At 38.2% G+C, this 27,486-nt stretch overlaps 1 protein-coding gene across 1 annotated transcript in view; it reads left to right on the forward strand.

Annotated features, from left to right (window-relative positions):
* The first annotated feature begins 761 nt into the window (after positions 1 to 761).
* The window catches only part of LOC146162538 (arf-GAP with Rho-GAP domain, ANK repeat and PH domain-containing protein 1-like), a 57,137-nt gene continuing 30,412 nt past the window's right edge, over positions 762 to 27,486 (forward strand). The window contains exons 1-13 of the mRNA XM_083385225.1: positions 762 to 1,003; positions 2,244 to 2,649; positions 3,871 to 3,987; positions 4,692 to 5,395; positions 6,567 to 6,742; positions 7,647 to 7,901; positions 8,576 to 8,746; positions 10,810 to 10,853; positions 12,778 to 12,856; positions 13,323 to 13,505; positions 24,327 to 24,490; positions 25,249 to 25,326; positions 25,873 to 25,957. Of these exons, the coding sequence (XP_083241351.1) occupies positions 832 to 1,003; positions 2,244 to 2,649; positions 3,871 to 3,987; positions 4,692 to 5,395; positions 6,567 to 6,742; positions 7,647 to 7,901; positions 8,576 to 8,746; positions 10,810 to 10,853; positions 12,778 to 12,856; positions 13,323 to 13,505; positions 24,327 to 24,490; positions 25,249 to 25,326; positions 25,873 to 25,957 (2,634 nt within the window). The 5' untranslated portion in view covers positions 762 to 831. The remainder of the gene's footprint in view (positions 1,004 to 2,243; positions 2,650 to 3,870; positions 3,988 to 4,691; positions 5,396 to 6,566; positions 6,743 to 7,646; positions 7,902 to 8,575; positions 8,747 to 10,809; positions 10,854 to 12,777; positions 12,857 to 13,322; positions 13,506 to 24,326; positions 24,491 to 25,248; positions 25,327 to 25,872; positions 25,958 to 27,486) is intronic.

Consider the following 27,486-nt stretch of genomic DNA (forward strand, 5'->3'; position numbering starts at 1 on the left):
AGCTATTCTACGACAGGCTTCCCTTTATTTCGCGACGATTCTATTCGTTGCTTGTCATAGCTAGATCGCAATTAGAAGTTGTATTGGAGTCCAGTGTTATTTATATGTAGTTATGCAAAACAGATGTTGTCGTGCGTCGAGCTAGCAATGGACGAAAACAACTGCTACGGAGCAGTTCGTTGGCATATTAACCTTAGCACTACAAAAGGTCAACTACAGCACTTTAAAAACGTCCGGTGTCCGTTTTGCATTGCCATTTCCGTACACTGTCAGTTCACTTGTCAGAGATACATTTGCTACAGATTTAGGCATAGCTTAGGTTGAATGATGGTATACTTAGGTGTGGAATAAGGATGTCTAAAACATCATATACCGGTATAGGGCTATTATTTTAAGTAAACTTTAAAGGCAGAAAATGCTATGTTGAAGCACAAAATGACTGAAATACAAGTTAATCATAATAACTACAACTTGGCACCGGGTTTCGGTATCTATTTAATGTTATCAGACATAGCAAGTGTAAAAAGTGTATTTTATCGCTCATAGAGCGCGGTCAATATATCTGTTAAGCGCTATATAGAGATAAAATACGTTAGCATCAGGAGCAGAAGCGAAAATCTTGAAGGCAGCTGTTGGGAAAGTAAATAAAAGCTCTTGATTTAGTTTCGTTTCAGCACATTGCGACGACTTCACTTGTCAAAGAGCAAATATATTGATTTCCTGTTATGTCCACAGCAGCTTAGGCCGATTATGAGTAAGCATGTAACCTGTATCAAGTGAACCAAAAACCCGAACAGCGACGAGGCCCACGTCATCACCACGTCACACACCATGACGTCATTACCAGACGCCGACGTAAACGAGAGCATAGAGACGTTCCTGGAACGGCTGAAGCTGTCCGACAAATACTTGGAAGCTTTTATTTCGAACGGATACTCGACTGTGGATCAGTGTCGGGGAATCACCGAGGATCGGCTCAAGGAAATTGGAGTTGTTCCACCCGGTGAGTATCTACACGGTTTTGTCGCGAGGTTAACGCGGGTACTCGAACTCGGGTACGAGTATTACCTTTCATTTTATTATTCGAGTACACAATTAGTGGAATTGATAACTTCGTGTTTCCCCTATATGTAAACCGAGTATGCCGTTGGTTGTTTAAATATGCTTGTATAAACGTACAGAAAATATCAATAGATAGAAGTCGCGTTAGCCGACTTACAGTAAAAAGACCATATATATCTACAGTACTTTTATTTTTTTATTATTTTTTTGTTGTTGTTTTATTATCTGCTGCCGAAATAACTTCGTTTGCACCAGAAGATTGATATGCTGCCTGGTAAAGCACATTCTATTTTTAAGTATAAAATATATGTTGCCTGCAGATTCTTTACCCGAATGGCGCAACGTATAGAGTGCAAACAGAACTGCTTTATTATTTATTCGTTTGTATTTTAATTATTATTTGTTAGTTAAACTCAAATTTGAGGTTTTCCATAAGACTTCGGTAACTATAACGGATTTATGTCTATTCGTGAGATACAGTAATTAATTTAACTTATAGAACACATTTTACAACTTATTTTAGTTTATCTAGCTAGTTAATTATACAACCCTAATTGAATATACTGTTGCTGCCAGGCATTGTATTAATTATAAAGAAGGTTGAGCCGACAATTATTTATTCTGTACCGACGTTTCGATAACCTATCCAGGTAATCTTCATCAGGGCATATAAACTTGTAACCTTGCAGAGGTATATATATATATATGTTTTTCTTCACTATATATATATCTCTGCAAGGTTACAAGTTTATATGCCCTGATGAAGATTACCTGGATAGGTTATCGAAACGTCGGTACAGAATAAATAATTGTCGGAAGAACCTTCTTTACAACACTAATTATCGCGTTTAACTTTTAACATATCTGAAAAATATCGGCCCAAATAGATACCGGTATATCGTTAGGAGCGAGATTCTGGGCGATATTATCGCTAAACCAATGCACCTGTCTTATCTCTACTAAATAATACATCATTCTGGCAATGAAGCCTTGGCCAGATTAATATTTTTGCTGTATTACCAACTTTCACATTCGTTGAATATACTCTTGCTGCCAGGCATTGTATCAATTGTAAACATTGTTCTTTCGCCAATATTTTTTAATCATAAAAATGTAGCGACGTTTCCATCTGGAAAGCATTATCAAGTCAAAATTAATCCACATTCGTGTTTTCGCCGCAGGCCATTACCGACGTATCCTGAGCAAGCTGCCCGGCTGCTCGGTGGCTAAGCCGCCCCGCGCGCGCCTGCCCCAGGTCACCGCGGCCCCTCCGCCAACCCCTGACCCCACCTTCCATTCCGACTCGGCGCCATTTCCTCCCCCCACGGACAACTCCGCAATTTACCCGCCTCCTCCGGATTCGCCGATCCCTGATTTGCCCCCGCCTGATGATTACGAGCCAGAAGATGTTTACTTGCTGGACGAGGACGACCCTTGCGGAAACGGACCCCCGGATCCAGGGGTGGATTTCCCCCCTGCCGTCGGCCTGTCGACTCCAACCCCCGCCATTAGGGCGCCCCAGAAGCCGACAAGGTCCCCGGATCACATCCGTGTTCTGCACCCCGAGAATTCCCTGTCTTCGGAAAGGTAACGTTAGGTCAGGGGTTCTTGAACTGGGGTCCATGGACCCCTTTAAGGTCCGTGAACTAATTTTAGGGGTCCATGAACGCCAATTTGAAATATTAGTGTTTATTTTAGAAGTATTAATTTTTTCAAAGAAAATAGTTTAGTTAAAAGTAAAACGTATTAGCAATGAACGTATTTAGGCTCCATTTTACTATCACATTTTTTGGAAAGGGGTCCGCGGTTAAAAACTTTAAGAACCACTGCGTTAGGTATTTGGCGAAGTTTTAGATAAATGACTTTATAATGCATACAGGTTACATGCCTTTGTCGAAAATATACGAATGGATGCAAATTGAGCATCAATATCATCAGTTTAATCACTTCTATAGTGTTATCACAACCATTGAAATTTGCTAATGTGTAGCAATAATAAAAAGCAAAAAAATCCTTAATTTTCCAATAACGAAAATCTTAAACAACAATAGGTTTGGGCACGAGTTTGGATTTAGATTTAGGTTTTTTAGTTTTCTACAATATAGGTGTTTGTTTATAAATTTTGCGTACGCGTCTAGTAGTTTTTCGATTGCTTGCTGTTGAGGCCAAAGGTTGTTAAAGATGAGTCTTTGTGGCTTTTCTATAGGTGAATAGTAGCAGTATTTATTTTCGTATTTGTATTGAGAGCCTTAATGTTGCGTATCGTTGGTAATTGTAAATGTCAACAAGTGACTTTTTTTCAAAACTCCGCCCACTTTTAGTATAGGCCAACACCGAATTTTAAGTAGAACACGCAATTCTTTACACACCAGTGATTGAAGCTCTTTCTGAACATGAAACGTTTAAATAACGATTAGAATTCAGGGTTTGAACACGTTAAACGTAAATGAAGTCGTGAACGATCGATTTTTGACCTTACACGGCTGGAATCTGCGACACGGTAGTCAAGCAATCTCGAACACGAACACTTTGTACTAAACATACGAATTCTTACGCCATTACTGGGCATACAAATTGCTTTCCTTACCGTACTAAACACACGAATTCTTACTGTGTAACGCCACGTAGCTGGAAACACGTGGTTACTAAAACTTATTATTTTGCTAAACGGTATTTTTTGTTTCTTTTAACACCGACGACTTTATTTACGTTTAATTTTTTCCAAGAGACCCTTCTGACCATTTTAACTCCTTTCGCGTATCGTTTCTGAAACGTTGAAACACCGTTTTTTGTGTTTTTTTTTTGCAGCGTTGATGTTTACAACCACTTAATCGAGCCAACACAAAAAGCTCCGAAATCACCAACCAGCCTCAGCCAAGCAGTATTCAAAGTCCTGCGGGAATCCCCTCAATCGGGATCGCCAAGGTACAACTTTATACTTGACAACATATTTTCTGGCAGCAAAATCCCTGACACATTCATGACAGGTTGGATGACCCCCGAAGAGACTCAAACAATGCCCTATTCATTAAACTTATGAATAACCTCATATTCATTCAGGATTTTGCTTCAATTTATTACTGCACACATTAAACGTCTCATTTCATTTTTTTTGCACTGAACTGTAATTTTCATGGTAAAAATACCCTCATAGGCACAAAGTGTAGCACTAAAATCCTGGGCATTTCAAAAAATAACCGGACGGATGACAGGCAACCCTGTTATACAGGTCCTTTTTTAGAAACAGATCAAGCTCCGATTTAGTTGCACCTTTCTAGTTCCAGGTTCTACACAATTCTCTCTTATTATATTCCAAAATCCACCTCAACATGTGCCATCTTTGTATCTAAAGAAAATTGATTTATTATACAAGCTTGCTAAAATCTGTGGTTTAACATAAATGAGCTTCAGTTTTAAATTACAGGTATATTTTTATAAAAAAAATATCATAGATTAAAATATGTGTCTTGCATTGACCTCATTTGTTTATCCGTGATCCCCGAATTACAAAAATCGTGAACAAACACAAAAAACAACATAAATGAAAATGCAAACCAACTTCAAGATCAAAAATGGCGCCCGTTTACGCGTCGCGTTTCAACTCATGGGAGGATAAATTTGTCGCGTAGATACAGCAGTGAAGAGGACAGCGAGGACGAAGACGACGACGACGACCTTGGAGCGCCGGGACACACGGGTCCAATCCAGGTCCCCGACTTACGCGTCATCCCCATCCACGAGGGGGCTGGGAGTCCCCAGAGCAACAGCAACAACAAAAGCGACAGTCTCAAATCGGACGCCGGCCTCAACTGGGAGGTGCTTTCCCCCGAAAGCCAGGCCCACATGTCCCTCCCCTCGCCACCCCCACCCATCTGGATGAGTAGTGACGAAGGGGGTTTCCCATCACCCCCACCCCCGAAAAGCCCCTCCAATAACGCGAACCCACAGGAGGGTGAATACGACCGGTTGAACATGTCGCGAAACGGGGTTTTCCCGCAGAAAACCCAACCCGAAGTGCAGGGGGTTTTACTGGAAGACCCATCTGCAACCTACGAGCTCTTGGATGTGGAAGAAAAGTCCTCTGCTCAGTCCAAAGTCCACCGAAAGACACCGGCCTACGAGGAGGTTAATCTTGAGTCCTCCTCGCCTGGATCTTGGGAGACTTCTGGAGGAAAGACTCCTCCGGTCCTGAGCTCCCCTGTGGACCCTTCTAAGCAGATTCGGAGGAGCACGAGCAAGGAGGAGCGACCCACCGGAAGACCGAAGACTGCAGATCTCGGTGTTCTGGGAAGAGAAGATAATAACGTGGCGGATGTTTACTCGGTGGCCGGTGGTAAGTTGGTGGATAAATATATAACAAAAAAATTGTAAAATTTTGTAAGAAATATTTTTAGGAAATGCTAGACAATATGGCAAACATTGTGCAAGACAATATGGCAACATTGTTTAGCCCGCATCAACTACTTAGTTAATATAGTGTTAACCTGGGTATGTTCACGAACAGTTATGTATTCGGAATCATTTTTGAATCCCAGACATTTTTATCTTAGCAACAACTAATTGAGTAAATTTGTTTAAACCGGGAAAGCGTGTCATTTGGTGTTTCTTGTTGGTCGAACTGAATTTATATTAATTTGCCACTTTATATTAAACTCAACAGTTTGCTAGAGACTACTTAGGATGAAATGGTTTATATTCTTTTAATGAATGGATTCGTCAACTCACTTGAACACTGTTGTACTCTATAGAGACAACTAGAGATGATACAAATCTATATTCCTTACCATTCTGCTCCCCGCCTGCTGTTACTGCCAGGTTGTGTGGTTGATCAGTCTGTTTCCGTAGCCTCCAACCTGTACAGTGTCCCACGTAAACATCTCGTGCTATATGCTTTATTTTCGGCCACGCACTAGTAACGAAAAGCAACTTTATCCAAGTCCTATCCTACAAATCAAATCACGACTTTAAAATCACAGCGCAAGAATGGGTAACTCACTTCAAAAGTTCCAAGTTTATTTTTCCCATCCTATAAAACAGTGTTTCTCAGCCTTTCATGGCTAGCGGCACCCGCAAAACTACTAAATAGATGGCGGCACCCCTACAAGATTTTTTTCAGGTAATTCACTAGAATGTAACAATAAACGAAACTAGAACAACACACATCAACTCTACACAACGTAGGAAGTTATAATTGGATTTGTTCCACTCTAATCTTCCACAAAAAGTTGTAAAGTTGAGCAAAAATCAGATTCTTGAAGATTCTCAAATATCTCGAGTTCTCGACACCCTTAAGCATTAAAAACGGCACATGGGTTGAGAACCACTGCTTTTAACAATACAATGCACACGCAAGGTAAGAAAGTAAATAACGTCAGCGGATTAGGAAAAGGAACGGCATTAACCCATAAGTGGTTATGCAAAGATACTGACCTACTATTTAGGAATATTTTGTCAAATGAATTTGCGGAGAATGAATAAACCAACAAGCAGTTCTCTTCATACAGAGGCAGATCCCGAAAACGTCTACTCCGAGTTGGAGGAAGTTGGCCAGAAGAAGCGCTCCATCGACCTCAGTGTTCCCTCCTCCTACAATCTTCCGAGGTCATCCGGATCTCTTCCGGCCTCCATGTTACAGATGAAGATCTCTCCTCAGCTCACGATTCACCGGCTAAACAAGCAGGTAGCATTTAGGTCAAAGTTTTTCTCTCTAGGTCTAATGTATGTATAATTGTATATTTCCTCACATTATACTAGATCAGCGTGGAGTATTTGACAAGTGACTTTGTAGTACTCGACCGAGTCAAGTATAAGTAGACGTTTTCCATAGTGTTTAGTACTGAACAAATAAAGCTAGGCTGTATAGTGTATAGACTAACCGCGCAGTACTCCACCGACTCGAATACTTGTCGCTGTTTTATATCCCTTTGGTAAAGCCAAACCTCACATGACTCTCAGGTGATCGCAGCAAAATGTCAAGTACCGTGTATCTGTGGCCATTTCGCATCCCTACAAGATCTTTCAAATTTGTTTACAAAAGTTAGGGCGATCAGATTTGCTCCTAATTGCAGCGAAAGCTGAATACCAGAGCGCAATACTCTACCGGGTCGTGTATCTACGCGCATTTCCCAATTTCTTTGTAGCTAAATCTACAAAACTTCTACTAACACAGCCACAAGTCAACGTTAAGTGCTTAACAAGTGATAGCTATTTCCAATTTTAATATACCTCCAGCAAAAGTTGAATACCAGAGCGCAATACAATACCGCGTCATGCGTCTACGCGCAATTCCCATCTTCATTAAAGCCAAGGCTAACGTATTTCTTCAAGAAACGTCTGATACTTGACATTTGATTTCGATGCCGATACCCGATATTTTCGACAAAAAGTTTCGCGATCCCATACCATGTGACATCATTACTATAATTAAGAAAGCAAAATAGTTAAGTGCTCAATGAGTGATAGCCATTTCCAATTTTAATATACCTCCAGCAAAAGCAGATTACTAAAACGCAATACCGTCTCGTACATTTACGCGCATTTCCCATCTTCATTGAAGCTAAGGCTAACATATCTTCTACTAACAGCAGCCGCAAATCTCGCTGGATTACTCGGAAGAGTCCGGAGACGACAACTTGGATGACAGTACCAGCATTGATGAGGAGGCGGACTCGGTCTACTCATGCATCGGGGAAGAGCCAGGAGCTCCCGTCTTCACGCGCAAGCCCAAGACGGACTCGCACGCGACCTCCATCAAGAGGAGAGGTCCTCATCTGAAGTTGGGGAAAAAGATGCGAGGGGCGCGCCCACTCTCCGCCTTTGTCGACTCTTTTAAGTTCGGGGTGAGTTTTTTTCCCGTGTTCGTGCCGTGTTTTCTAGTTATATTGCAAGATATGTGCAAAAATCGAAATGGCGCCGATCCGCGCCTAATAAATTGTATTATTCTTTTTTTTAACAAGATGCATATATATATTTTTGTAATTTAATAATTAATTTAAAAAGTGCCTAATGAAATACAGAGACGAGCTTTTGTATTTGATATAATGAAAATCTTACCTTTAACCCAGAAGCATTGTAAGCTAAATGAATTCGTGTATAAAAATAAATTTACTTTGACCGCAAGAGGATTACTCAACGCTAAGTTATATTCGGTAGCATAATCCTAAACGTTTATTATTCGCCTTACTGTAACCTCCAACCATTGCTATCCGAACAACAAAATCCCCGTAAAAGCAATTTTATCTACAGGTTTTCTTAACCAGTTCTCGTTGGGTATTGCTTGTTATATTACCGATTTAGCACCTTTTTTAAACTTTAACTGCTAACCTTGCGTAAGTACGTAATGACTCATTTAAATGTTTTAATATTCTAATACTAGCAGTCAAAGGTCACTAAGCAGATTGTGCCTTGGCATTGTAGTTGTCGTTGCAGCATTTGGTGTTTCTCCCGCGTCGTGGTGAAGCCCACATTGTTAATTATATTTATGTGTTTGGAACGTACATAAACCATTTTTCAGCGTCAGGGTTCTGCGGATGACAACTTGGACGGATCTGATGGTGATCTTCATCAGGGACACTCTCGCTCCCAATCCACCACAAGTGATCGGAAGAGCGATCTCGTGGATGTCCAGATCCTGGAAGAGGGGAAGATCAAGACTCCGGGCAATGTCGCTCTTCTATCTCCGCTGGTAAGATTGCAATCGGTTTGGCCTCTGAGCGTAGTTAGGAAACTTGATTTAGAGCAGGGGTTCTTAAACTGGGATCCATGGACCCTTTGGGGGTCCGTGAACTAGTTTTAGGGGGTCAATGAAGGCCAAATTGAAATATTAGTGTATTTTTAAGAGTAAATCAAATTTTCAAAGAAAATAGTTTAATTAAAAATAAAACGTTTTAGCACTGAATGTATTTAGACTCACATTTTTTGGACCGAAATCAGCAGATTTTTAAAGTCTATTTGATTGTGACGTCATGTTATGATGTCATATTTGAAAAATTCTTGCCTACCGTGTTCCACGCGACGCAAAAAGTATTTGTAGGGTCCGCGGTAAAAGTTCAAGAAACCCTGATTTAGAGTTTTTGACATTTATTTGACGAGATTTTATGTGTAACTTTACGGAGTTTAAGCAAATCAGTTGCAAGCAGCCTATAAAATTCTCAGTCTAAACACTAAAAGCAAAAACAACTCAACGGGGAGAATAAACGATTCTGATTGTTGCGCATCTAGTGTTTAGGACTAACCTAAATACAGAACTCGAAACAAAAAATCCGTTTTTTTGTTGTAAAATGCATAATTTAGGATTTCGTTGTGATTTTGTTTCACATGATGCCCCCGTTTGATGGCTTATAATTATATTTTGCAACTATACAAACTGATTGAAGTATACGTTGAATTATCGAAAGTGGAGCTTCGATTTTCCAAAAGCACACTCGACCTCGATGTAACTTTTTAGTAAACCAATGTTGGAGGGAAACGTTTGCACTTCTAATCCTAATCTAAATTATCAAACCTGCAAAGAAAAAAGTTTCAAAATTCATCCAGCTTACCACCTTCGGCTTAGGCCAATAAGCGCTAAACTCTAAAAAGACTTTCGTATGCAAGCCTGTAAAATATCAAAAGGTACATGCCGTTGAAAGGTATAGCAGTGGAATATCCGAACTTGTCCAATTCAATGAAGCTACCTACAGATATTTAATGAAGCTACCTATGGCTTTAAAATATAACATGCTGAATTTTTAACTTTCAAAAAAAAAATTTTTAACTTTCTTTTCAAAAAAAAAAAAACTTTTAGAGATATTTTATTGTCCTAAAAACAAGTGCGTGCGCGTTTCGTCGCTCGTAAATCTATTTTTGTTTTTGTGTGCTGGATATCGAACCACACAAACGTGCTTTCAGTGTTTTTTTAAGGTGTTTTGGGGGACCGAAACGGTCCCCCAAATTTCTCCAGCAGTTTCCCAAATTTTGGACTTGCAACTTTTTGGTATTTAAATGAAACACTTGCGGTCTCTTAAAACTACTTAGCGGTCACCCAAACCAAACCTTGAAAAAAAACCTGCGTACTTTATTAATTGATCACACCAAAATCCATCTTAAAATGGCTTTACAGCTTACCGTTCGTCCATAGAGCGTTGTGGAATACGTCCCCTACACATTTTCCCCTTAATCTGCTTCCACAGTTTAAGCATAGAACAGTCGAGCAAATCAATATTTTGAACAAATAAAGATTTTTAACCAGCACGTTGATTTTACGGAGATTTGTTTACGGCGGTGGTTTGGTCTTTAATTGGCGCCGACGCTTCCTAATTGCGGTCAGTCCCGATTTGTTTCTTGTCAAAGTTAGGCAAGGTTAACTGGTTTCACAAGGCAGCATGCATTATTTAGTTCAAAATCATCGATTTGAAACTCCTATCAGTGAACGCGGCGTCCAAATTAAATTGGATAGTTGTCAACAAGACAAAGTTTTTAGTATTTGCCTTTTTTCATTTATTAAAACATTTAAAGACCCTTTGCACTTGACAATGATACAAACTTCTCGGTGTTTGCTTTTAAACTTCAAATAATGTACACATTTACGTAATGTTGGTGTATACCCTTTGGTATTGTTCTGCATATGATTTTTCCTACTTATGCATAACGATAGTCAGAAAAAAAGTACAATTTACATAAAAGCAACACTTTGTGTTTGTTGAAAAGGCATATGTGATATTAGTTACTATACTGTTCAACTTTATAACGAATAATATGTTTTTTTAGAGTCTCAAAAAGACCAAGAAAGGGTGGCTTAACAAGCACGGATGGTAAGAAAATTATTGAAATCGTGTTGCTTAAACCTGGTGGCATGCTGCTTTAAACGTGGCATGCTGCTTTTTAATTAAACCTGGTGGCATGCTAAATCTATAGCCAAACTTACATCTTTATTCTTTATTAAGTTCAAAAAACTTCATTAAAAAACAACTCCATAAACACATGCATTTACAACACTTTAATATATAGTCAGTAATTGGGGATGTCCGGTATCTTACGTTGTATTCCGCAATACCCGATATTTTTTGACAAAAAGTATACCAAATGACGTCAATGCTGTTCTAAAAACAAGCAAAAAAGATGACTTTGAAAGGTTCAAAGATACTTTTTCGAGCTTATTAGTCTAAAATTTGCTTTCGCGATAAGAATTTAAGTTACATCTAGTTGTTACCCCCCCCAAAAAAAAAAAAAAAAAAAATACCTTTCGAGGTATAAATATAGGACAAATGGCTGCGTTGAACAAAAATCATGACTAAGAAAGGATTTATTAAATTGGTATAGACAGCACATTAGTAAGGACAAGTACCGATACGACCTCTTTGTATCGGGTATCAGTTTCGATCCGATATTGTTTGGCGTTCTTAGTCAATACGTTAAGGTTAACATTTTGATAGCAATAAACCCAACAGTTTTGAAGGGCTTGTCCCTCTATTTTCTTCGGTAAGTAAAGTTTATGTCAAAAGACAACTTTGATTTAATTTTTTCCAATAAACTCTAAAACTGATTTTCCTTATCATTGTAATCTATTTTAGGATCAAATGTAAAATATTTAATTTACCCTTCCAGTGCAATTCACCCCCTAATATTGAATAATGGTATATGACTTTTTTTAAACGTTGCTTTGCTCCATCCGAAGGTCAGCGATTGTTAATACGAAGTGAAACTAGATTTATTAACACTGGCCTTACATTCAACTTTTCTTTTGTTTGCTCTGCAAATATTTAGACTGTAGACAGGCGATAAGCTTCACACCTGTTTATATGTGGTGGGCCTGAATTATAGGTTTTTGCGTATTTTCTGTGACTCGCTTTTATTTTGTAAAAATTACAGAAAATGTGCAACCCCTGTCAACAATTGCTTCTTTGAATTCTTACATTTATTTTAGGGCATTGTGTTAAATAAGTAATTTTGAAATTACTTTAAGTCCCACTGGGTAACCTAACTTCAGGTCAATTATTTTGTCAAAAATAACAAGTCAAGCCCCGGTCCAAGTCGACAGTTGCTTAAGTCAAGTCCCAGTTAGTAATTATAAGAGAAAGTCAAAGTCATGCCATTAACATAAAAGTAAAACGTTGAACTTGAACTATTAAAATTGGTAAACTAGTCCGATAAATGAACGTTACCCCAATTAGAACAATAACCAAAACATAACTTATAGGAAGCAAAAGGTTAAATGAAAACGCCTAACTTTAACCCAAGTCATTTGACAATGCCTTAAGTCCCATGTCAAGTCATTTGTACAAAAGACTTAAATCAATTTAAATTAATTTGGGGAAAAGACTTAAATGTTGTCAAGTCATTTAAATACAGTGACTCAAGCGCACCAAAGTGATTACAACACTGCAGTCGGGGTTTCCCAATGGTCACAGTGAAATTACTTGCAATAGCCTTTTGCTTACATGATTGTAAAATTTTTTAAAGGGTTTGAAAGGAAGAACCGCTTTATTCCAAAAGTGCTACAGCGTTTAGGCTCGTAACAGAATGACTGTATTTTATTGCCACTCCAGTTTTTTATGCCATTTATTTGTTTGTAAGTGAAGCTCTATTTGTCGTGAAGATCATTTAATTTACCATTTAAGTATAATATATTATTAAATAAGCTTGTTAAATGTGTTGCTGTTCAAATCGTGTTTAATCAGGTTTGAAAAAATCCAAATAATAGACGAAAAAACTATTTAACCATTGTGTTTTTTGCAGGCATGAGGGCCGAGCTCCGATTAGAAAGCGTTGGGTCGTATTTGATGGCGACGAGCTTTCCTATTACGAAAACGAAAAGGTAAGTTTTTTGGCAAGGCGATCTTCTTGCGAGACGTTGCGATTTCATATTTTGAATCCTTTTTTTGTTTCTTCTACTCACTTAGTTTTTGCCGACATCTCATTTCCTTCAATATTTTACTTTATTCAAACAACTTGACCTAGATTGTGTGTATTTTGCTAAATTGCATTTTTGATAAAAGTTGCATAGTTTCAAAATATCTATCACTCTTAGTAGGCCTTAAAAAAAAAACATTTCTTAAATATTTTGGAGGTTAAACTCAAAGCTTTTCGAATTCCAAAATCTTATTTTTAAAACCCATTTCCGTTCAGTACTACTTTTTTATTTATTTTTTTATTTGGAACGTATTTTTACATCCCTCATTTCAAAATGTCCTATTTGTAACACTGTTTGAATACAAAGCTCATAATTTTATAAAATACTCAATCACAAAAAAAAACCTTCCTTGTTTTGTTTTTCTTGCCAGGCTGAGCTGAGCAAAGGCATTATTCCGATCGAGGTGGTCCTCCGAGTCCAGGTGGCTCCCAGTGAGCCCAAGGTCTTCCACATCCTCACCAAGGGAGGACGGAAGTATATCTTCAGCGCCGACACTACCGACGACAGCTCGCTCTGGACCTCAACCCTCGTCGCCGCCAAGATGCTCATTGAGGTTGGTAATGACTGTTGTGACGTAACAATCTCTTGTTTTGGTTCAAATAGTTGACTGAAAAAATCATTTTGGCCGGTTGCTGTTTGGTTATCGATATGCTTATAACACCTACCACTTACTGATGACCGAAAGGGATATTCTTTGATTTCGGATTATCACAGATCATCAGTAACTTCGAACACCGACACAATTTTTCCTTAGATTTCTGCTTTTGATCACTGTTACTATCATGACCTATTTAAACTATACGTCGTTTGGAGTCTGAAGCCGTTTTGATCGCTTTTTCAGTTAAGGTTGTTTTGAGGTTCGAATATTGGCCAGAGATAACACTATCAGCTCGTCACTTCTACCGTATTAATCTCTATAGGGCAAACTTATCATCAGTGTCTTTATATGCATACTTTACTGTAACCTCGTGTGCAGAAAATATTTAAGCATTCTATAAAAACAAAGCAGACGCCTATACGCAAGTCTATATGCTGATGACCCTATAGACCTATAGGGCGTTTTTGTGATTGTCTTTTCCTAAGTTATTGTTTTGCTGCTGAATGATAAATCTTTGTTGCAGTCTATCAGCTCATTAAACCCTCTTTTAACAGCCCTCCAAGACGCGTGCTCATATAATTCTTGAAATAGAAGTATGCCATTAAGGTTACTCGAGAGAATTTTCGACACATGGGTTAACAAAGGTCGTTAGCGCCCAAGCGATTCATTTTTATGAAAACTCTTTCCTGGATCTACGAAAATTCTAAGGGTCAGAAAGGAAGTCAGCATCCCCCGAAAGCTATATCCTACGGGCTTGTATAGGCGCGATACGCTGGTTCGAAAGAGCAGCACGATGTAAAACTCTACTGTTCCCACGACTGGCGTTTCCAGGAAACCTTATAGCTTGGGTGGTGTGAGCCAACAGCTATAGCCGACTCACGCTGCCACTTATAAGTAGCCAACCAAGCTCCATTTTTGCGCTTTTCCATCTGTATTTCTTGGCTGTTTCAGAATCCTCAGTTTATTTTTCTATTTTTCGAACGTTTTAACAGTGTAAAACGGCTTCCTTCTTGACTCTGTTTTGTTCTCTTTATCTACCCCTTAAAGACAAAATATATAGATATAGTCTTGGAAACTACAGCCGATTGTCTCTTTTCCACCCTCGATGCAGGTCGTTTCCTTGGAGGTAAAAAGATAGTGTGACCCTATTGGGGTGTATGAAAAATAAAATCCTAAAAAGGCTTTAGCATGCGTACATACTTCGTCAGTAGCCATCGAAGTTTGCCGCAAACGATCTGTAACTGTGTAGTTGAAAATTAGAGACTTTTTTTTGAAGAAGAAATTCCACGTTTGTTTGACGCCTTCTCTTATGTGTGAATTCATTATGATTTGCAATTTTCTTTCCTCTGGCAGACTAAAATTCGACATTTAATAACAAACGAAAACGTGCGAGTCTAAAAACGTGGCAGAGGAACGTTTGGGGCATGAACGTTTAAGAAAACTGTAAACGTCAGATATCCGAGGTTTGTAAAGTAAACAAAAACAAAAAAACTCAGGCGTAGCCGCGTACATAGTATAAAGGACTAAGTGTATATCGTAGAAGGCTATCTTTTGCAAGCATACTGTATCTATATTATTGTAAAAACTTTTGTAGACCGATAAAAATTAACTTCAACTTGATCGAAAAACCTTAATTTGAGAACGACTCCTGCTTCAAACTTTGGTTGAATGCACCACGGAAGTGTTTTCTTGAGACAGGTTATGGGTATTTTGTAGAAAGTCAAGCTTTTAAATTTTCTTGTGCTGCTTGCTTAAAATGCGTTTTTGACGATGACTGGCAAAACGTGGTTTGAAATTTACATTCCTTCGGTTGCAATGATTTTTGAACATCATCGTTCCGGCCTGTAATGACTGAAACGTGATGGCGAGGATCCATAGCATTGTGCTTGGCTGCTATTTCTGTTTTACACGTGATAACCATTAAGTTCCGAAGTCATAGGCAATAAACCAGTATATGCTTGGGCAATTCTACATCGTTCGGCAGCCAGTGACAAAACAGGTTAAACCTGTGTGAAAAGTATTACGGAACCAACTGAAAACTGACCCAGCAGTTGCTAAAAACGAATTGTTGGAGGGCTTTCTTTCTTAATATTAGCGCACGCAATCGAATAACGAGAAAAAAATTAAAGTGTAATTAAAAAAATCTGAAACATGATCTACCTCTACTAACAACAAAGCATGGAACCAAAATTTTGCTCAACCCCCCCAAAACAAACCAACTTAAGTTCACATTTGTAAATCATACAGTAGGCCTTTAATATTAACTCATTCTTGTTCAAAAAATAGCATAGCAGCCAGGACAATGTATTTCTTAAATCCGTTTTTAATTGTATCTGATAGGATTCTAACGTAGTTTAACGTCCCCAAGAATGCTTTGGTATTAGTTGTTTTCGGCGTCGTGTGTTTACCGAGAAAATAATACAGTCTGCCCACGCGCTCACCACAATATTTTCGCAACCTGACTCGATTTTGGAACCGCACAAACCGCCGCCGCTGAATGGCAAAAGTTCAGATCGCTCCATATGCGACGGTTGCCCTTTCAAGCAATATAAGCCGCGCAATATTGCAGAGAACCAAGCCTGTAACAGTACGGGGTATTGGAAATCAGAGGAAAATATATTATGTTGCTACTAGGCAAAATATAATAAAAAAGCTCTCCCGGTACTTATTTTTTTCTCCAACATTTTGTGTGTTTATCCTGACGAAGCCATCCTGCATAGGTGGTAGCCGAAACGTTGGCAAAAATAGATAAATCAAAGTGAAATTTACATTGCGATTTGATATAGAGCTAAAATGGGCATACAAAAAAGACAGAAAAAACACAGAAGGGAAAGGACTTTAATCAGTTGTGACCCATTTTATTGCTTAGTAACTGTTTCGCATTGCCTGCTAAAGGTAATTCACATCTATAAACGCGTGGATACAGAATTACACCGAAAAGGCTGCATCTCTTTGAGTGATATTGATGTTGGTCTATTCGTCACCCCTAAAACTTATTGCGCAATCCTTTGCAGATGCGCAAACCCCAGTTTGGAAAGTTGTACAATAGTCTAGAAACCTACGATTTTTTCAACCTTCTATTGTACATTTATGTAAAACAAAATAGCCCAGTGAAGGTAACAACTACACTTGCGCCGCTTTCCATACCAACCTCCTTTGCGACGATCTCCTGTTTGCTTTTGACACCAGAGAGCGAATTAGCGTAATTTGAGAGCTCCCTGAATCGCTGCCAATGTGTGTGCCTCTGTGGCGTACGGCATAGCAGGACAGGCCTTACGTCTTTGCACAAGGCAGCATTATTACTGCGTGCATTATGCTGCTATATATAGTTGTTTGCATTCTGCAATCGAATGCAAGCTCATGTATCAAAGCCACTGTGGTTCTTAAATTGTTGGTAATTTCACCATTTAGAGGCAGTAATTGTGACAACAATATGGGCTGCTTTCTTTGAACGCTTAATGGAAATTTAACTGTGCTAGCAGAACCAGTTTTTGAAATGTTTTAGTGTTCATTTAAATGTAAATATTTAGAACATTTTTGTATGCGTATTCAGTAGTTACGAGTTGATTGCAGGTTATTACTTTGCACTTTGTTGAAAAAGGCAATAGAAATCCATTAGGTTTGTCAGGGTAATACCGAACCTAAAAGGGTTTAGAACCACTGTTCCAAGCAGATCCACGTTATTACTCCAGTAAACATTGCTCTGCTTTATCTGCAATTGAGTGATGAAGACAGTACAATTTGTTTGTAGTGTGCCACAACTTATTATTTTTTTGTTTGATGAGCAAAATGACGTCCAGCAAAAAGCGTTGATTGATAACTAATTATTATTATTGGGCGGTTTGAATAAAAACAAATTAGTCACTATGTTTAACAAAAACGCAAACATGACCATCTCGATCTTTCTTATGATGACCTAAAAAAAAAACGGCTAAAAATCGTTATTCGGAAGCTTTAACCTTCAATCGTTTTCAGTCGTCGCTCGCGCGGCTTAAAAACGCACCTTCTGTTATATTTAGGCTGGCTGGTTCCTTTAAAGTTCCAAACCGGCGATTTTCTCCCAAATTTGCGCGAATACCGACCCGTTCGCGGTAGTTTTCGCGGTTTCTGCGAAATGGTGAGCCTTTTTTCTGCCAATCTTAGAAAGAATGCTTTGTTAAATTTGATCTGGCGCTAAGCTGTAAACTGGTCACTAGAATTGTGGTAAACTTTATTCTTTCAGCAACCAAAAAACAACTCAGCACTAGAAATCCTTTGTATTGCTGCTGTTTTAAACGTGGAAGGAAATACCGTTTTGTTCTCAAAAGGTTTTTGTCGGGACGCTTCGGTTCTCGCATGTGTTACAGCAAATGCCGGAAGGGAAAATGTGACAATGTCCCGAAGCAAACGTGTCAAAAGCCATTTATTATTTGTTTACAGTTGCCCAGCGCTGTCTTGCCTTTGTGCGGTAACAAAGGCCAGCTACTAACGAGGCTACGAGAAAGATAAAGAGACAGAGAGAAGCCAAGTCCATTACCTCACCACGAGAATCAAAAAGCGTAGAGAAGGCTGGTTTATTAGCCCCGGGCGACCTATTTCGAGACAAATCTCCACAAGGCCAGCCGTTGGCTAGTTCACTAAACAGCAGCCAAGTTTTTCGCAGGATACGGCACTCAGCTAATTGTTAGCCAAGAACTGACGCGCTATGTTAATATACAGTGTGTTGTGTTGGCTTTTTGAGATGCCGGACTCATTTTTTCTGCGGTGTCTGGTGTTGGTATTTTTGCGAGGGAGTAAAGTTTGCAACACAAAGGCGCCCAGTCGTGCTTTTAGAAAAAATGTGGATTTTTGGAGTTTTTGGACTGCAGCCTTTGAGAAATGCAGCATGTAGCACCGTGCAGTATTTGACTAACAGGAATCTACAATGGTTAGCTTATGAAGTTAATTAAAGATAAGTAGAAGCCCAGTACACGATTTACCAATACAGGCAGGCCATTTATCAAGGACTCAATGATATTTGCTAATTAACTCGATCTAATTTGTCACAATAGTATGGCAACACCTGAATCTAACACAAACTGTAACATCTCAGCGTAACTTACGTTTTTTTAATCAGCTGTGTCACAAATCAGGATAATTTATATAGACAGTAAATGTTTCAAGTATCAATTAGTTCACTTCACTTAAAATGTTTTAATAGACCTTTAAAGGTAGTTTTGTTGTAGCCTAGTTGTGTTTCTAACCACAGATATTATAGCATTTATCATGCAATATTCTCGATTTTGCCTATAATTTGACGTCACTATTGCCTATAGCCCCACATTCGCTAAAGAGAATTATATTTTTGGGGGGTTGGTGTGTCGCAGATGGTATTAAGTCTTTCCTATTATAGGATTTTTTTTCAATTTTGCAAAATATCCCGTGTAAACTTGGTTGTTTAATATCTTGAAAATTGCTAGTTAAAAAAGTTTTTAGTATAAAAGGCATTAAGTGATTGTAATGTAAATCATTTTCTGAAGTACCCCGTTTTAGCTTCTGTCCACTGCAATGAATGCATTTGATTTGCAAGCCTACGTTGTGATATTTAACCATCAGTATATTCATTCTAAACGTTGAAGTTAGTTCCCATAAAAGGCGAACTACTACGACACATGCCTGTCAACCTGCGTACTTATGAAACAGTTCGCGGCACCGATTATCGTATGGCATTTAAATAGCGAGACGAGCGTCTATTATTAACCGGGCGTTAATATAGGTGGCCACAGTGTTAATCTCAGCGTGTAAGGACGTTTTAACACGTTCGTATTTAACCTAATGAAAGACGTCCTGTAAAACAAAACGCAGCACAGGCAAACGTATGTCCGCCGCAATCGTCAGAACGTCACCATGTCAATCACATCGGCTGCCATAACGTGCACAGAAAGGCAGTAGCGTGCTGTTGGAATAAGCGACTTTGCATGGAGGAAGTTTTGATGACGCACGCCCTGGCTCTAAGCAGATTCAATTTCGCTTTTTTTGCTGCAGTTATGCTTTGATTGCGGGCGACTGGTAGCAGTAGCTTGTGCCTCTGCAGTATACAGACGGACTGGTTTCCTACCGTTTTACAGTACACATAAGTTAATCTTCATGGAAGCATGGTTTGCCCTTATTTTTGAGCAGTAAAAATACCTTTACAGGGGTCGCACGAAATCTACAGCCTATAGATTTGCCTATACCTCAGGTTTTGTTTTTATTGTAATTAATTGTGCATTTGGTTTGAGCAGACTTAAGCTCTTTGGCGAAAAGGTAGATGTAGACTTGCATGACAAATTCGCCGAAAGGTAATGCGAAAGTGGCCTGAATAAATGATGAGGTATTGTTGTTTTTCTCTCAATTCCAAATAATGTGAACCAAATGCAAATCGACTTTTGCAGTTTAGAGTAGGTTTGGTAATTAAAATTGCCTACAAATTACTGATACGAGGGTAGCCTGTTTTGGGAAGTAGCCTGCTATGCTGCTCGGAGTCAAAATGGGATTACCAGTCCATGAGCGGTCGCAGTCCCTGCCCCAAATCAAGTCATGTCTGTCCTTCAACAAACACGCCAGTATTCCGGACGTAAGTTATCGTTATGTATGATTCTTTTGGATGTTCTTTAATGGCATCAAGTATGAACTTCAGCTGAATAATATTGGAATAACGGTATAAGGTGGACTTTAAGGTTTTATACCTAAAGCTGTTTTGTTGAGTCATGTTCAAATATACCTGACTACCTGTATAGCCCACAGAGTCAAAACTTTACATTCCCCGCAATAGGGCCCAGCCGCCCAGTACATCGTTTCTGAAATAAGTCATTAAATCGACTTGCATATGCTATTAAGCGGGTGTTTATAAAAGCTGGAATATGACTGGTATTTTAGATTCGTTGTTGTAAAACCCATTAATTGTTGTAAAAACAAGTTTATCCAATTCAGATTCCTGAAAAAAACACGTGCTGTTCATTTACTCTCGAATCACTTTTGCATACTGCAAGATTTTAACTTTTAGTTGTGCTTTACTGGTTAGATACTCTCACATGTTAAAATTACTTGAAAGAAACGTATTTTGGGGATGTTTTGACTATCAGCGGTCAAAAGACTACGAAACAATCCTTCCCCTTAAATACACTACATATATACGTGTTACAATCGAGCATGTACGAACAAGTTGTATGTATTCCGGCAGTAATGAGTTGAAAAGTCGTGTCCACACTGCGTCATGTAAGCAGCCCTAATATGCGCAGCGCTGTGGATTCGCGAACGATTCAAAATATTGCGTTCGTATGACATAACCCAATACGAGAGTTTGAGATAAAGAATTTCAGTGTAGGTTTTTGAGGTTTTGCGAAAAGTAAATGGCTAAGAAGACTGCTTCGATCAAGGTAATCAAGCTTTAATTTCAGTAAACAGATTTGACTGAAAATTGATTCAAAGTGGTTGTTGTACTTTGTCTGACTAATCGTGAATTTACAATAACAGAGTTAATGTGCTGTAATTAAATTGTACTGTGAGGTAACGCTAAATCAGTGTTTATAATTTAGCTAAATTCATCGGTCGCGGCCCAAAATTTGGTGGCCGTTTGAGTTTGTTGGTTCACCGACTGCAGTGGTTCACATGGTTGGATTTATTAGGATTGTTTCAAAGCAATATTTCTCCAAATTTGAGAAAACTGTGGAAGCAGTGATTAGATATCGAACATCACGTTTTGTTAAATTCTAACTTTATTATACTAAATCATTTCTTGTGTTTTCTACGCTGACAAAAGGTTTAGTGATGACAATTGGCTCGCCACACCTATACGCTCAATATTTGGGTCGCCGCGATAAAAGTTGAAAAACACTGCCTTGTATAGGCTAAAAACACTGCGCTGTAAGAATCTGAACCAGGAGACAGCGGACTTGTTTAACGTTACGGCCCACTGGGAACGCCAAATATTGCAAAACATTTTAATTTCATCGATTTTTGTTTTTTGATGTTGCACATAAATCATATATATTTACAACGAGGTAGAAGGTTTTCTACAAAATGTTGCGTCATAGCTTGTGATACCAGTAGATGTGGCTTGATCCAAATATTTACCGCTATAGTTTTTTTAACACAAAACATAGAAGCACTCGTAGTAGATTGCCCTTTTTCGGCTAGATGCTTGCTTCGTGATTCGTATACTTATAGTGCTTATCTCAACAAGCTAACAAATACAAAATCACAACATCGAAGTGCTAGATTACATAAGGGCACCGCACGTCAATCATTCACCTTTTCGCCAATGCCAATACTGAGTGACACAGTCCTCGAAGCCATGTCAGATACACGGTTAGCAATCTGGCTTGACACGCGATAATAAAACAACTTTACAACCTAACGTCCGTAAGTTACAACCTGCCATTTAGGACAGACGTTGTTTGTGAAGTATAGGGGTTGTTTGTGTGTTGGCGACAGCATCATGAGTGTTTGGAAATCTGTTTTGCAAACCTTTCATTAGAATCGGCAGTATACGTAGACTTGTTAATAAAGTTGGCCCTCTGGTAATTCGAAATGAATTTATTCATGCAAATCTAGTGATCACGTGTATTTTTAAAAACTATTGAAACAGCGAATTTGTACAGTATTTATGATGGTAAAAAAGTTTTGCTAGTTTTTTTTTAAGTTTCAACACTTGCGAATGTAGCCTTCTTGGTGGTTTGTTGTTGGTCTTGAATGGCGACAGATTGCGATGTTGAATTGGTGAGTTACACGAAATAATATTGTCGCGCAATTTCTATGCCTGGCTCATTTTACCACCGGCATTATAGTCAACGCTTTGTTTAATATGTTTATCTGTGGTTCTTTGCCAACACTCCCTGAAAATTTAAAATTTCAATCTGGAAGCCGTTTATGTGCTTATAACAAAAATGAGAAACGTTTTATACATGCAATTTATATACGGTACATAGAAAGGAGGCACAGCTATAATTACGAAAGTAGTTTTTCAATGCGATAATTGTTAATCAAATTATGTTAATAATTGAAACTAAATAAAATATTAAAGGTAAGTGACACATCAAATAGCTATTCAGTTAACCAAAATATCTGGTTGTGGCAAGAGAAACAAACATTTAAAGCCTGGATGGTAAGTTACCTAAAGGCTTGTTAAGTATTTTTTTCAAGTGTAGTTAAATTTGCAGTCCAACAGCACCGATATTTTGCTACAGCTGAAATACAAGCAAAGTGTACGCAAGTTTATATGCTTTTGCTATTCTGACATTTAGCCAGCCTGTTGACGGCCAATTTAAAGGCTCTTGCCGCCGGCAGCATGTTTGCGAACGTGACGACATCAAATTGCTTATCGGGCTTGACAATAAATGAAAAATCAAATCGCGCAATTGCGTCATTCACGGACGCGTGATTTGTGAGGAGGCTCATCAGTGTAATTGTGAACTTACATTTTTCTGTCAATTAGATGTCTTACTGACTGTCCAGGTTAGGATCATACCAGTTTTAACAAATCTAAGACATTTTCAAACGCCTTTTCTTTACATGATATTATATATGGAAGTGGCTACCGGATCGCTCTTTTACGCTTGCACCAATACGTGATTATTTAATGATTTGGCTAGGTTGGGTTTAGCGTTCGGATTTGGGTGGTGATAGCATTAGATTTAATTTACCGAATTTTGCATAATTTAAAAAAAAAATTCGAAAATCAATTTAAGTTATATACTTTGTTAGCCGGGTAAATAGCCTCAGGAGGTGCCTAAATGTTATTTGACCGAATCGCTCTTATACGCTTGCACCTTTTAGTGATTATATGGCGATTTAAACTACTTTTGTGTCCGGGGGATTAGCCTCTTCCTATATGCTTCTGAGCGCTAAAAAGGGACTTTAACGTGGCATAATACGTGTAAACGACAGTTTCGCCCATAGCTTTGTTTTGCCGATGGACGCATAGGAGTTCGTGTTGACCTGGAAGGGCTTATTATTGTAACACACCCGCAGGGCTTTAAATATCCTTGCAGCTGCGCTGTAGGAAGATAAACAACTCCTAAATTTAATACGTGTGGGGCAAAATATGCCGGCACAACAGTTTTGGCCTGATACATAAACGATTTTTCTCTATTCTTAACAAAATGAAAATATATCGCAGTTGTTCTGTAAAAAAGCGCAATCTTAAAGCCAAAACGGCTTCGATATTTACCTTTGTAATCCAAAGCAAGAAAACTAAAAGATTATGCCAGTCTTCGAAAAATCGTTTTGTTATTAAAACAGATATAACTATTTATAGAGATAATTGGCACATTTTTCGATACCAATACCCGGTATTTTGGGCATTATACTAATTGAAGTCATTATTTTGCTCAAATCAGTAAAATAGTTTAAATTGAAACGTTCAAAGGTACATTTTTGAGAATTAATAGGAAAAGATTTACTTAAAGCAGTTAGAAGTTTAATCACCTCAGGTTGCTAACCTACTGTTTTTACTAATCACTGCCTTGGATCGCAAATCATGGCAAAAATTCCTATATAAATTTGTAATCGGACTGGCATCTATACCACCCTAGTATGGGACGAGTATACCGACCCTTTGTATCGGGTGTCGCCTCCGATCTGATATTATGAAACATCCCTAGCTATTTAGAAAAAAACACTTATGTACATGGGCGTATCATACAAAGATCCGAATAGCCGTCATAAGATTTAAAACGTTAGACACGATCGCAGTTTCACTGTTGCGCTGTCTATAAACCGTGTAGGACAAAACGGCTTTTAAAATTGACTTTTTACCCGTTTAAATTGCAGAAACAGAGCCCTGGCCAGTTTAAGCCAGGCGGGAGCATGTACATGCCGTACAAAGAGGGCTTCCTTAAGATGGACGGTAGCCGTCAGAAGACCTACCTTGCCACTAAGGGCGACCAGCTGGCTTACTACAAGAGCAACAACGAGTTCATATTCGGCCAACCCGTAGCCAAGTAAGCATTGTGTCTTGATAAACTTGTATAAGGTGTTGCCTTAAATTGCTCTTAAATTTGCTTTTTTTGTCTAAATGATTGGCGATTTCGGGTGATCAGTTGTACTTGACTAGGATTGGACAATTTTGCTAAATTCTTTCTTTGGAATAGTAAAGAGTGACGGACAATTGCTTTTATTTGTTTAATCATTTTACTTGATTACAATTTTCTCTGTTAAACAGCGGAAGCTATGATTTAACCATATTGACGTTGTGTTTCACCTACACTCCATTTGATTAGTGTTATGATTTTTTTTTACTTTTTATGGCAACCTTGTTTACGATTAAAATGTCATGTGTTTTGCATATTGCCTAGTTTTTTTGCAACACTTGTACTCTTGACTGATTAATACTAGCAATACCTGCACAGAATCACAGTGTTCAGAAACTTGATTCGGGCAAGTAAATAGTACAGTAAGGAGTACTCTACTATTTGATGTATTTATATTACTTCATAATGTAATTATAACAGAACACACTGCCAAAACAATATGTACAGCAAGCAAATTATTTATGAGCAAAAAATAGAATAAATTTAGTGAAAGCACTTCATTTTAACCAAAGTCATTTATGCAAAAGACTTAAGTCAAGTAATTTTTCCCAAAAGACTTGGGTCAAGTCTTTCGAAAACATTGACTTAAGTTCACTTAAGTCAAATAATTGACTTAAGTCATTACAACACTGTTGTATTACGTTAAATCATTTTTTTCCGCTTTTTAGGTTATCGATGAAACTGGCCGCGGTCAAAGAGCTGGACAAGAAAAAGTTTCAGGTCGTCTTCCCATATCGCACTTTCACGTGAGTCACGTGACGCAATACTGCGTTTTATGGCGTAACACTGCTGTGCTCACACGTGACCAACGGGTCGAATACATTAGGCACGCGACAAGCGCGCAGCCGTAGTTCTGTGAATGGGCAGCAAAAACGTGTTGATTTCTGCAGAATTTCGAAAACAACGCTTGTAACGCGATTGTGAAAAGCTGATTTTGTAGTGGTAATTCAACGTTTGCTGTGTTTTTACTGCCTTTCCAGTTTTGAAACACAATACGTCTTCATTCTTACTAAACACAATATGTCTTCGTTCTTTACTGATTTATTTTATTTACCGTTCCGTCTACCTCACAATATGCCTTCATCAGGGAATGCAATATCACGCAAAGCAAAACTACGAAAAAAAGATAAAAAAGCGATACCCAGCTTTACCGTTTTTTATTTGCTTGGTGTTTATCGTGGTGCTACTGCATTTCCTGATGAAGGCATCCTGCATAGGTATTGATTCATTTCAGTATACTTTGCCTGGTAGGAACAAACCCTTTTTTAAATGTCCGCTTTCTCATTTTGTAGATTTATTGCGGACAATGAAGAAGAGAAGCGATCTTGGGTGGAAGCTCTTAGTGACGCAATCGCCGAAGCTCTCTCCGATTACAAGGTAATTTGGCAACGTCCACCTTTTATTATTATCGGTGCTGCTGTCATGTTGACGCGCTGAAGGTAGTATAAGAAATGTCCGGATACTAACTTGCGGTTTGTTTCTAAACCGATACGTGATATGATACTTGACATCGGGCATCGACTATACGATCCTATAGTTGTTGTCACCAGGTTTTTTTTTAAGGTTTGGTTTGGGTGACCGCAAAGTAGTTTTAAGAGACCGCAAGTGTTTTCATTTAAATACCAAAAAGTCCAAAATTTGGGAAACCGCTGGAGAAATTTCGGTCCCCCAAAACACCTTAAAAAACACTGGTTATAGGGCCATTTTTATTTTAACCTAAAAAAAAAAAATTAACTTTATTTTTATCAAATTTTAACTTTGTTTTAACCTAACGAAATTGCTTGTTTGTAGAGGCAACAGTTCTTCTTTGAATTCATGCCAGTTACCCAAACATAATATTTTGTCGATTTCAGACTCTAACGTAATATTTTGTCGCAAAATAAAGGTGTTTTATGGATTATAAAAAGTGCATCGGGTTTTTTGGCGATAGATTTAGCTTGCTTAGGCATTTTTGTATTACAGTATCAGTAGGCTATTTCTAAAATCCAAATTGTTGATATTCGAAAAGACCACGTTCATGTAGATGAAGTGTTTTATAAGAATTATTTAAATACGTAACAATAAATAAAAAAATGGACAATTTGCGATAAAAGTTATCGCTGATCTAAGTGGGCATTGTGAGATTTTGCCTGCTTTTATGGGTTAATATGGTTTAATTGTGTCGCAGTTCCTGATTTACAATGCTTCCACGACGATTTTTACAAAAATTACTCTCAAAAAACACAAAAACTTTGTAAAAAGCCATAATTTCACAATTTTGACTTTATTGTAAATTTTAACTTTATTTTAACCTAAAAACTTTTTAAAAACAGTCCCCTAGGTGCTGAAAACTACTTTATTCTTTGATTCGTGGACAGACGAGTTCCTTAAAAAATTTTAACTTTGTTAACTTTTGCGGGCCCTGGTTATCACATTGCGTATTGATAGACTTTTTTGTTAATTGTTTGTTAATTTAATTAAAATCGGGAAGAGCTAATTAATCAAGTTTTTTTAAATTGGTGCGTTCCCAGCATTGATCAGTAAATCGTGATTTGTTTAGGTTTTGCGCGAATTGACATAACTTGTAGTTTTCCATGCAAAATAGATGAAAATATTTAAAAGACATATTTATTACGTAATGTCACCTCGAAGTTATTTGTCTCGATTAAAAGTGAGAAAAAATCCAGTAGGACAATGTTTTTATTAAATTCCCAAGATTCCTCTGCCCACTGCTGGAATTCCGTTTTCTTGTCATACCGATGTCAGATTAGTGTTTGCGCTAAAATAATCCACTTGACTTTTGATAATCCAATCCGGATGCCAGGCCTGCTGGTTTTGTTGTCTAAGCAGCGCTTTGTAAAACGTATGAAAGACTTTAAATCGCAATTGTTTGAACGGGAACACACAATAAGACCTAAAAAGCAACA

Source organism: Ascidiella aspersa, chromosome 3 (assembly GCF_963924565.1).
Source record: "Ascidiella aspersa chromosome 3, kaAscAspe10.2, whole genome shotgun sequence".
NCBI lineage: Eukaryota > Metazoa > Chordata > Ascidiacea > Phlebobranchia > Ascidiidae > Ascidiella > Ascidiella aspersa.